Source organism: Hypanus sabinus, chromosome 1 (genome assembly GCF_030144855.1).
Source record: "Hypanus sabinus isolate sHypSab1 chromosome 1, sHypSab1.hap1, whole genome shotgun sequence".
Classification (NCBI taxonomy): Eukaryota; Metazoa; Chordata; class Chondrichthyes; order Myliobatiformes; family Dasyatidae; genus Hypanus; species Hypanus sabinus.
In genome coordinates, this window is record NC_082706.1 from 95,561,999 (window position 1) to 95,574,398 (window position 12,400).

The following is a 12,400-nucleotide window of genomic DNA, read 5'->3' on the forward strand; positions in this document are numbered from 1 at the left end:
TCAGTGCTTCAGGGTTAATTTCCTCAGAAGAGGAAACTTTGACACATAAATTTGTGATTGTCTTAGAGTGGAGAGGAATAATCCATTTCTCTTAGAGTAAAGGTAAACAACTAGAAGGTACAGGTGTTCCCCCAATTTTCAAACATTCACTTTACGACAACTCGCTGTTACGAAAGACCTACATTAGTTACCTGTTTTCGCTAACAAAAGGTATTTTCACTGTTACGAAAAAAGGCAGAGCAGCCAAGTTCCTCCCCCGGAACTGCATTCTAGCCGGCATTGCTTAAACACATGCCTGTGAGCATCTATGCTTTATGTCAATTTATTTGTGCATCCGTCAGCAAGTTGAGTTCTAAGGTATCAGAAAAGCCTAAAAGAGTGCATAAGGGAGTTACACTTAGCATAAAACTAGACATAATAAAGTGTTTCGATCGTGGTGAACAAAGTAAGGATATAGTGAGTTTGGCTGAGGGTTTGTGGAAGCTGACGAAGATGATGTTGAAGAGGTTTTGGCATCCCATGACCAAGAACTGAGAGATGAAGAGCTGATGAAGAGGAAAGGATAACAATTGAAGCCAAACGTAGTAGCCAACGGCCCGAAAGTAAAATCGTCCGGGAACTGAATGTGAAGCAATTGCGTTAGATTTTTGCTGCAATTGACAACGCTGCAATGATTGCAGAAAAGTATGACTTTAATTTTGAAAGGGTACGTAGGTTTAGGGCATATTTGCAGGGTAGTTTGAGTGCTTACAAAGAAGTGTATGATAGAAGAATGCACGAGGCTAAGCAGTCAAGCATGCTGTCATTTTTCAAGCCTTCCACATCGGCCACAGCAGACGACAAACCTCGACCTTTGACATTGAGGCAGGCAGACATAGAAGAAGGTGACCTGCCTGCCCTGATGGAAACAGACAACAATGAGTTCACACCCCAGTCTCCTCTACCTCCCACCACCCCAACCTCCAACCACTCAGCCTAACGCACCATCATCAGTGTGCTCACTGTCTTCCCGATTCCAGTAATTGAAACTACATTGGATGTACATTATTTCTACTTTACATAGGCTGTGTACTTTTATGTGTCGTTTAGTAGCTTCATAGCTTAAAGGTTACTGGAAAGAGTGCTTCTGCTGGGAGTGCTTGCACCGTGTGTTTTTGCTACGAGTGCTGCCGAGAGCGGTTGCGTGAGATTCTCGCTGCGGTGGACAGTGCTACAATAATTGCAGAAAAGTATTCCTACATTATATAGGCTGTGTATTTATCAGATCATTCCTGCTTTTACTATACATTACTGTAATTTTAGGTTTTATGTGTTATTTGGTAGGTTATTTTTTGGTTCTGCGAACGCTCACAAGTTTTTCCCATATAAATAAATGGTAATTGCTTCTTCACTTTACGACATTCCGGCTTACGAACCACTTCACAGAAACGCTCTACCTTCGAATAGCGGGGGAAACCTGTACGTGCTGTGAAAGTGATTGTGCAAAGAGAAGAGTTGGGAAATATTTTTACCCAGAATGCACCTCCCCATCTCTGGGGCCAAGAAGGAAGAGAGATGTAAATCATTAAAGTAGCTTCAAATGATTGGGTTCAAATCCCAGCTCTGGGGAAATCTTTCAGCTGACAACCAAATCTTTGATGCTGAGAGACTCTATGACGTACCCCAAAAAAAAACCTGATTTTGGTTTTACCAGTATTTTTTCAAGGCAATATTCTTATGCCAAGATGGCAGAATCCAGTTGGAAATCTGATCTGGGTCAGTACCGATCTCGAGCCCTGCCTGCATGGCGTTTGCATATTCTCCCTGTGGCTGCATGAATTGGTCATTGCTAATTGATTTATTATTGTCACATTTACCAAGACACAGAGGAAAACTTTGTTCTGCATGCCATCTATCCACAAAATAAGTACATTGAGGTAGTACAAAAGAAAAGCAATAAGATGCAGAATATAGTTATAAAGGAAGTACAGTGCAAGTACACAATATGGAGTAAGGGTTATGGAGAGGTAGATTGCGAGGTCAAGAGATCAAAATATCACTCCATTCTTTAAAAAGGGAGGCAAAAAACAGCAAACTATAGGCCAGTTAATCTGCTTTCTGGAAGATGTTGGAGTCCATTATTAAGGATGAGGTTTCAGGGTGCTTGGAAGTACATGATAAAATAGGCCGAAGTCAGCATGGATTCCCTAAGGTGATATCTTGCCAGACAGATCTGTTGGAATTCTTTGAGGAAATATCTGGCAGAATGAACAAAGGAGAGTCACTGAATGTTGTTTACTTGGGTTTTCAGAAGGCCTGTAGCAAGGTGCTGCACATGAGGCTGCTGAACAAAACTAGAGCACATGGTATTACAGGAGAGATACCAGCATGGATAGAAGACTGGCTGAATAGCAGGACACAAAGAGTGGGAACAATGGCCTCTTCTGCTTGGCTGCCAGCGACTAATGGTGTTCTGCAGGGGGCGATGCTGGAACCACTTCTTTTCCCGCTACATGTCAATAATTTGGATGACATAACTTGTGGTATTGAGGCCACATTTGTGTATGATACAAAGATAAGCGGAGAAACCAGTAGTGTTATGGAAGCAGAGAGTCCATAGAAGAAACTCAGAATGGGTAAGAAAGTGACAGATGCGATATAGTAGTGGGAAGTACTGTACATGGTGGTGCACTTTGGTAGAAGGAATAAAAGAGTAGCCAATTTTCTAAGCAGGGAGAAAATTCAGAATTCAGAGGTCCAAAGGGACTTGGGAGTCTTCGCGCAGGATTCCCTTGAGGTTAATTTGCAGGTTGAGTTGGTGGTAAGAAAGGCAGATATAATGTTAGCTTTCATTTCAAGGACTAGGATGTAAAATTAACAATGTACTGGTTGAGGCCTTGTAAGGCATTCGTCAGCCTGCACTTGGAGTATTGTGAGCAGTTCTGAAATCACGAGCCCCTTACCTGAGAAAGGATATGCTAGCACTGGAGTGGGTACAGAGGAGGTTCACAAGAATAGTCCCAGGAATGAAAGGGTTAACGTACAAGGGCACTGATGATTCTGGGCTTGTACACACTGAAGTTTAGAAGAATGGTGGAGCTGGGGGTGAAATCTTATTGAAAACTATCAAACATTGAAAGGGCTAGATAGATAGAGTGGACATGACAATTAAGTTTCCTATTGTGGGTAGTCTAGGACCGGAGGACAATACAGGGACGTCTGTTTAGAACAATGAGGAGGAATTTCTTTAGCCAGAGGATGTCGAATCTGTGGAAATCATTGCCACAGATTGCTGTCATTGGGTATATTTCAGGCAGGGTTGTTAGGTTCTTGAACAGTAAAGATATCAAAGGTTGCAGGGAATAGGCAAAAAAATGGGGTTGAGAAGGGTAATAAATTAGCCATGGTGGAAAAGCAGAGCAGACCCAATGGCTGAATGGCCTAACTCTACTCCTTCGTTTTATGGTGTTATGATCTGTTCAATAGCCTTCGAACAGTGAGCTAGAAACTGTCCTTAAGCTTGATGTGCTTTCAAGATTGTGTATCTTCTGCCCAATTGGTAGAGGGAGAGGAGAGAATGCACAGCGTGGGAGGGGTCTTTAGTTATGTCGGCTGCTTTTACAAGGCAGTGGGAAGTGCATATAGAATCCATGGAGGGGTTACTGGCTTTCGTGACAGACTGACTTACGTTCATAGTTCTCTGTAATTTCTCGCTGTCTTGGCAAAATTGTGATGCATCTGGATAAGATGTTTTCCATGGTGCGTCCATAAAAATTGATGAAGGTCAATGGACAAAGCACAGTACTTTCTTGGCCATAGTGATTCTTTGTGGTTTGTACTTGGCCAAGCTACATTTAGGAACATGAAGTGGTGAACACTGGTGATATCTGGTGATTTGAAGTTCCTTACCCAGAATATATTCTGTACTCTTTCTATTGTCATTATGCTGGATGTTCAGTGTTGATTCTTCACCCAGAGAGTGTGGTCATTGTTATCTGCAGAACCCAGTTCTGATAGCAAGGGGAATACTGTTATATCCACATGTGATAACGTCACAAAGCTAACATAAAGGTAAACTTCACAACAACTTCAAAGGCTCACTTTTTCTGCACAGGACTGGTCAGTTCTCCTGTTGACCATCCATCAGTACTCTCTGCTAGCTGGGCATTTCTTAAAATCCTGTACTCCACCAGTTTCTCCATATTCTTTCTAGTTTCTCTCATTAACCATCGATCCAATGGTTTCATCAACATCTTATTGTCAAGGCAACCTTGGCCTCAGCCAATCCCAGTTATTCCTTTTGTTCCATCCATGTCTTTCCCATCTAAAGGGTTCTCTCTTCTTTCCCGGTCCTGTTCCAAGAGTTCCCCAGCCTGACACATGAACTCTGCTTCTCTCATAACAGATGCTGCCTAATCTGCTGAACATTTCTATCACTTTCTAGGATTTATCTTTGCAAACTTCAAAATGTAGCAAGTCAGCATGCAAGGGCAGCAATTAAAACATATGAAAAAAGAGGCAAGAATATGTCACTCAATCCCTCAAGCCTGCCTTACCAATCATGGCTGATCTGCCTTAGGCCTCGCCTCCTCTTCTGTGCCAGTTCCCCAATTCCCTGATCTTTTGAAAATATGTTTATTTTCTCTTTAAATATCCCCAGTGATCTCTCCTCCATAACCCTCTAGGGTAGAGAACCAGTGTAGCCAACAGACTATCAAAATCAAATCCTAAATATGTTACAAGCACTTGCTCTCCTTTGGAAAAAAAATAGCCTTTACGGCATATGTCTTTGTAAATCCAGTCCAGAATTCCACCCTCAAACATTTTACTACGTCATCATTTCCTTACAGGATTTCATGGGCAAATTGTGGGAAGTGTGTCTCCAAAAGCCGGTTTGGATTTTATGCAGCATTACTTCACACCTTTAAAGGTTACAAATTGTAAATTTCAGCAAGAAATTGTCTGCAGTTCCCAGATCCTTTTGTACACTTAAATCTCATTTTTAAAGCACTGAGCAACATGTCAATTACCTTCATTCTAATTGCAAAATTTTAATTAATGAAGAAAAAAAATCTAAATTTTATATTTTGCTTGCTGAAACCCAAAATTAACATTATATGAAAAATGGAGGTAATCTTTATTTAAAACCTCTAGGCAGGATTACTGGTGCAGGCAGTCTAAAGATATTAAACACATTCTAAATTAAACACCCCCAACAAATTTTGTGCAGAAATATATTTGGATAATTTTGCATGCCAAACATGACATTTTATATTATTTCTTCACCCCCCCCCCACCACCACCACCCTCCCAACTCCCAGCAACTTCCCATCACCCTCCCTTGTCCTAAGTTCAGAATTATATAAATGAAGATCTTGTCTTTCACCAATGGAATTGCTATGCATGGCAAGATTGCCATTGCTTCTCTGACTATACTGTATGTTTCAAGACGGGAAGCCATAAAAAAATCTTTATCTCTCTGAAACACAGCAATTTGGAAGATTATCGAATACTGACTGGGGGGCAGAAATGCCAGTCTGAGGAATTATACCACAATCTCTCTTGCATTTACAACCTTTTTCAAAGCAAGCTGTCACCCTGGTAGGAAAGGTTGATGGAGGATTCATTACATCTCCAGGCGTGTCTCATTTGCAAGGCGACAGATATGCTCCTCATTTGCTGAAAGGTTTCACTCAAACCAGCTCTAGTGCTGCACGGAGGGAAGGGGTGTCATAAAGCTACAGATGAGCCTTGATGTAGTCCCCTTACCTTCCAGCGACAGCCCTGCACGCCATTGTATTGCTGTTTGACTTCAGTCAGGTCACCGTACAGAGTCACCACTTCACCCCTGCGGCTTTCAAGAGCTTTTAGTAACTGGCTTTCTGCTCTGCAACGTACAATGACAATCATTTCACATTGAATCCATAACTTTTGGAAACTGATTTTATGCTATTAAATAATTACTTTTAGTCCTATGATTATATAAATGCATTAATGTACTTCAACCTTTCTAAATTCTGCATATTAAGACATATTTATTTATTTACTTACTTGGTGATATAGCATGGAAAAGCCCCTTCCAGCCCAATGAGCCGCACCACCCAACAACCTATTTAACACAAGCCTAATCATGGGGCAATTCATAATGACCAATTAACCTATTAACCAGTACTGTGGGAGAAAAGTGGAGCACCAGGAGGAAATGCATGCAATCACGGGGAGAACATCCAGATGGCACCAAAATTGAACTCTGAACTCCAGAATACGTCGAGCTGGATTAGCATCACACTGACCACTACGCTACCGTGGTGCTGTAAACTTTCATCCAAAACACTGTGCAAACATATAATTTGCACACAAGACAATGCCAGAAAAATCCCTCAGAGAAGTCACTGATTGAGCACCTTTGCTTCGGCTGGGATCTCCTGATTTCCCCTTTCCATCCCCACACACTCAAGTCTGTCCACGGCCTCCTCCACTGCCGGATCAAATCTAAGTGAAAACTAGAGAATAACACTTAAGTTCCACTTGTAGAGTCTCTAACTGGGCAGAATGAGTACATAGAACATAGTACTGCACAGGAACAGGTACCTTCGGCCAACAATGTCACGCCAAAACAACAACTAACTCAACTAATCCCTTCTGCCTACCCAATGTCCATATCCTTCCATTTTCCTCACATTCACTTGTCTATCTAAAGTCTCTAATATTTCTGCATCTACCATCAACCCAGGCAGCACTTTCCAAGCATTCGTCACTCTCTGTGTAAAAAATTTGCCCATTTTCCATTGAAATTACCCCTCTCACCTTCAATGTTATGCCCTCTGGTATTAGACATTTCAACTCTTAGAAAAAGATATTGTCTGTTTACTTTGTCCATGCCTCTCATAATCTTATAAACCTCTATCTGATCGCCCCTCGGTAGCCACCACTCCAGAGAAAACTATCCTGGTAAACCTCTACAGCACCCTCTCCAAGGCCTCAACATCCTTCCTATAATGGGGCAACCAGAACTGTATGCAGTACTCCAGATGTGGCCTAACGTGAGTCTTATAAAACTGCAACTTAACTTCCTGACTCTTGAACTCAGTGCCTCCACTAATAAAGACAAGCAATGTCATTTGCCTTCTCAGCCACCCTATTATCTATATAGCCACTTTTAGGGATATATGAACTCGGGCCCCAAGATCCTTCTGTTCAACAACATGTTATTGAATTCTCAAACTTACAGTGTCTACTGTTTCTTTTCTTCTATTTTCATTTTTTCTCCCTCCTCCTGTTCTAACTGGGCCACATCTCTCCATGCCTTTCCTTTCCCCCAGCCGCTCCCTCTTCCCTACCTACCTTCTCTCTCTCCATTTCCCAACTGCCCTTCAACCACTTACTTCTCCCACCCCTTCTCCCTCCCACCTCTCTGCCTTTAGTCCACCCGCCAACATCTTCTCCTATCTGATTCCATCAATTTCAGCTTTGTCATTTCTACCTATCTTCACCAATCTTCTGACATCATTTTGCCTTCATATACCTATCCCCCCCGACCTGCCTCTCTAACCCTCCACCTGTATTTGTACATGTGCATTATAATTCCTTCAAATTAATATTTAGAAATAATAGGGATCTTAAAAAATCCAACAGTTCAACTTTACCATAATCCAACCTGGATATTATAATCATAAACATTGAAACACTCTAATTATTGCTAAAGACAATTCAATAAAAGCATCTTGTTGCTTCCTGATTTGCTGAAATCTGCACTATTTACTTACTGTGACTGCTGCTTGATGTTACAGTGGCATGCAAAAGTTTGGACACCCCTGGTCAAAATTTCTATTACTGTGAATAGTTAAGCGAGTAGAAAATGAACTGATCTCCAAAAGTGTTAAAGTTGAAGATGAAACATTCTTTTCAACATTTTAGGCAAGATTAGTGTATTATTTTTGTTCTGTACAATTTTAGAGTGAAAATAGAAAAGGAGCACGATGCAAAAGTTTGGGTACCCCAGGAGATTTGAGCTCTCAGATAACTTTTACCAAGGTCTCAGACCTTCATTAGATTGTTAGGGCTATGGCTTGTTCACAGTCATCGTTAGGAAAGGCCAGGTGATGCAAATTTCAAAGCTTTATAAATACCCTGACTCCTCAAACTCTGTCCCAACAACCAGCAGCCATGGGCTCCTCTAAGCAGCTGCCTAGCACTCTGAAAATTAAAATAAATGATGCCCACAAAGCAGGAGAAGGCTATAAGAAGGTAGCAAAACATTTTCAGGTAGCCGTTTTCTCAGTTCGTAATGTAATTAAGAAATGGCAGTTAACAGGAACGGTGGAGGCCAAGTTGAGGTCCGGAAGACCAAGAAAATTTTCCAAGAGAACTGCTAGTAGGATTGCTAGGCAAAGCAAATCAAAACCCTCATTTAACTGCAAAAGACCTTCAGGAAGATTTAGCAGACTCTGGAGTGGTGGTGCACTGTTCTACTGTGCAGCAATATCTGCATAAATATGACCTTCATGGAAGAGTCATCAGAAGAAAACCTTTCCTGCGTCCTCACCACAAAATTCAGCGTCAGAAGTTTGCAAAGGAACATTTAAACAAGCCTGATGCATTTTGGAAACAAGTCCTGTGGACTGATGAAGTTAAAATAGAACTTCTTGGCCGCAATGAGCAAAAGTATGTTTGGATAAAAAAGGGTGCAGAATTACATGAAAAGAACACCTCTCCAACTGTTAAGCACAAGGGTAGATCGATCATGCTTTGTGCTTGTGTTGCAGCCAGTGGCACGGGGAACACTGCACTGGTAGAGGGAAGAATGAATTCAATTAAATACCAGCAAATTCTGAAAGCAAACATCACACCGGCTGTAAAAAAGCTGAAGATGAAAAGAGGATGGCTTCTACAACAGGATAAGGATCCTAAACACACCTCAAAATCCACAATGGACTACCTCAAGAGGTGCAAGCTGAAGGTTTTGCCATGGCCCTCACAGACCCCCAACCTAAACATCATCAAAAATCTGTGGATAGACCTCAAAAGAGCAGTGCATGCAAGACGGCCCAAGAATCTCACAGAACTAGAAGCCTTTTGCAAGGAAGAATAGGCGAAAATCCCCCAAACAAGAACTGAAAGACTCTTAGCTGGCTACAGAAAGCGTTTACAAGCTGTGATACTTGCCAAAGGGGGTGTTACTAAGTACTGACCATGCAGGGTGCCCAAACTTTTGCTTCGGGCCCTTTTCCTTTCTTGTTATTTTGAAACTGTAAAAGATGGAGATAAAAAAGTAATCTTCCTTAAAATATTAAAGAAATGTGCGATTTTTAACTTTATGCCTTTTGGAAATCAGGTCCTCTTTTACTCGCTTAGCGATTCACAGTAACAGAGATTTTGACCAGGAGTGCCCAAGCTTTTGCACGCCACTGTAATGGCTGGGTCTCACTGATCTGAGGCTTGACAGCAGCATCCAAAACGAGAAACAAGGAAACCCTTGGGACAGAGATCACTAGCCTGCTGAGTGCAGTTTTCTTCAAACTCACGCATATGCCACAAAATGGAAATTCAGGGACTACTTGTTCACATACTCCAAGGAAATTGAAGCCAAGATGGCATGACTAAGACACAAGAAACTGAAGATGCTGGAACCTGGAGCAATAAACAATGCAATGGAGGAACATCTACAGACCAGCATCCATAATGGGAAAGGAATTTTCGACAACTCAGGTTGAAGCTCTGTATCAGGATTGGGACATGTTGGCAAGTGCAACCACCTAACAATTACTAAAAAAAAGAACATTGTAATGCACAATCCCAAAATTCTCTGACCATGCAAATTTTACGTCACTGTTCAGAAAGTGAGTTCACAGCCACAAAGCTAGTCATCGCTGCAGCCAGTCCAGGAGCCTATTAGTTGCAGGTCACAGCCTCAGTTCAGTACAGAGATGAGTAAACCTCATTGAGCTGTGAGCTGAACACTGGCCTGACCCTCACCTCCTGCTCCAACAGCCTCACCTTCTCAATCAGACCCAGCACTTAAATGACCTGGGCCCTGACACTTCAATGCTCAGACCCCACCACATTGATTTGGCCATATCCAACCTTTCCAATCTGACTGGGTGCTTAAATCGGTCAGACTTCGGCTCATTCCTGGGCCCCACTGCCTCCAGTTGCCTCGAATCGGCTGCTTCAAATCAGCTTCACATCTGCTCCAGCAATGGCCAATATTAGCTAGCTCTTTGCTCTTGGACTCGGGCCCTGCCACCTCGATTTGGCTGATATAGGTCATGCCGCAATCATCCTGAACCTTCAAGACTTCAATTCGCACCACAAAAATGCCAGGTTGTACGGGCAGTGCAGAAGCTCATCTCCAAAAAGGAAGTTACAGGCTATTGATTGCAGTGATCGTCGTCCAGAAAAAGTGGGATTAATAGAGTAGTTAGATTTGTTTGATGCCAGTGAGGCATCACTGCGTTTCTAGCCCATCTCAAACCAGAAGATTTAATTGTTAATAACAGAATATTTTATTAAAAGGAAAACTTTGGCACAGTGCAGGAACAGAACAGAAAATGCAGAACTTCATAGGTTGGCTCTAACGAAGGACCACATTTCCACCTTCTGCACTGCGCCTATCCACAATTCCTTTCTGTTCACTAGAATGACAGATTCATTAAGAAGTTAATTTGGGAGAAAATGCCTTTCGTTGTGATTGACAGTAACAATTGGACACATTCCCAGAAGTAGCTTTCAACCACAACTGTTGGATAAATATTGTGTGGAATGTACAACTAGAGAGATCAGGACATCCAAAGATGCTTCACAGAAACAATTCACAAACAAGAATTTACGTCAAACTACATTACTGCTCAAGGAAGTGTGATGAGAGCCTTAAAGGTGTGCATGGGATTAGAAGTGGAAGCAAATTCAAGATCCTAGGTCCACAGCTACCAAAGACAGAATGATTAATTTCAGTGACAATGAAAAACCCTGAAGTGGAGAAGCACTGATAAATCTGAGGCTTGCAGAAGACTGAAAAGGGGAGGGTTGAGACGTGGAAACCAGGTTAAACAAACTCAACACTTACCGGTGAGTGCCATCAAGCTATGGGTTTATGGGTTAATAGCCCGATAGAGTTTGGCTCCTTAAGGTTGTTCCAGCTGGAGGTGGTAATGGGGTCAGGCTCTCACTGCCTATTAAATGTTCCCATTGGTTTGCACCTTAAATAGTCTCTGACAACCAAGTCCAGCTCCTGACCTTCACGAGTGGCTTAGCCACTAGCCAATGGAACCATTTCTAATGACAAGGAGAAGGGGCAAAGGCTGGTAACTGGTGCCTTAGAACCAGTCGCTTTGGGCAGATGGGGCTCATCAGCCGTGGTTGGTAGCTCATCTAGGAGAAGGAAAACTCTGATCTCAAACCTCCGCTGCCTTGTGGCTATACCCACTCATGGGGAGAGCTTCGGGAGTAAACCCCGAGGAAAAATCCAGAGAAGGAGTGCCTAAGGCAATCCTAAATTGAGTTCAATGCTGACTGACAACTCCTGCAATGCTACAAGTACCAAACTGTACAGATCTGTGCTGTTCCTTTGGGTTTGCCAGTTGTATGGAGAGAGGGAGCTTGCTACATGGGCATCAGCTTGCTCTCCGTATCGTACCACCCAGGCTTAAGTATCTAGACAGCTAGGATGGAATAACCATAGTTAACTCTGCCTGACGGAGGCCTGAAACTTTGAGATGGATACACCTCCAGACACAAAAGTGAAGTGCTCAGAGGTGTATTTGGCACATCACTCTCTTCTTGTATTACTGCAACACAATAATAAATGAATCTCAGAGTTGTAGATGGTGACATATATGTACCTTGATAATAAATTTACTTCCAACTTTGAACTATGCAGTCCATGTAGTAATAGGCCTCCCAGGATGCTATTAATTGGAGTTCCACCACCTTTGATCCCTAAATTCTGAGGGAATGATACATCAAAACTTCGAAGGACCCTGCAAATGATGGTGTTCACATTAGCTTGTTGCTCCATTACCAATAGGTTTTGGAGGTGCTGAAGAAGACTCGGGCTGCATTTTGTGGGTGGTACTACCATGTATGTGTCCAAACTAGAAAGCTGCTTCTCTCATACAATTGCTTCATAGAAATTTTTAGAAATCAATGTTATCAGGAAGGGATCCCATTCTAAAATGTATGTGGAATTAACACCAGGCGCACACAACTTACCTGAATACTTTACAAGATTATTATTTCAATTGTCTTTATTAAATTATCCAAGCAATAAGGCACAGCGTGGAACAGATACAATCATCTTTGGCTGCAAAGTATTTTCCACTTATTAATGAAAATAATTTATTTTGAGTGTTCATTGTTTTAATTAAGTTTTAGCAATAAAATTCTGTGCAACAGCAAAGAGGTGATTGTAACTTTTGCTATC

At 42.0% G+C, this 12,400-nt stretch overlaps 1 protein-coding gene across 1 annotated transcript in view; it reads right to left on the bottom strand.

Moving 5' to 3' along the window:
- Positions 1 to 12,400, bottom strand: part of ofcc1 (orofacial cleft 1 candidate 1) — a 569,853-nt gene that overhangs the window by 457,523 nt on the left and 99,930 nt on the right. The window contains exon 8 of the mRNA XM_059985698.1: positions 5,749 to 5,866. Within this exon, the coding sequence (XP_059841681.1) occupies positions 5,749 to 5,866 (118 nt within the window). The remainder of the gene's footprint in view (positions 1 to 5,748; positions 5,867 to 12,400) is intronic.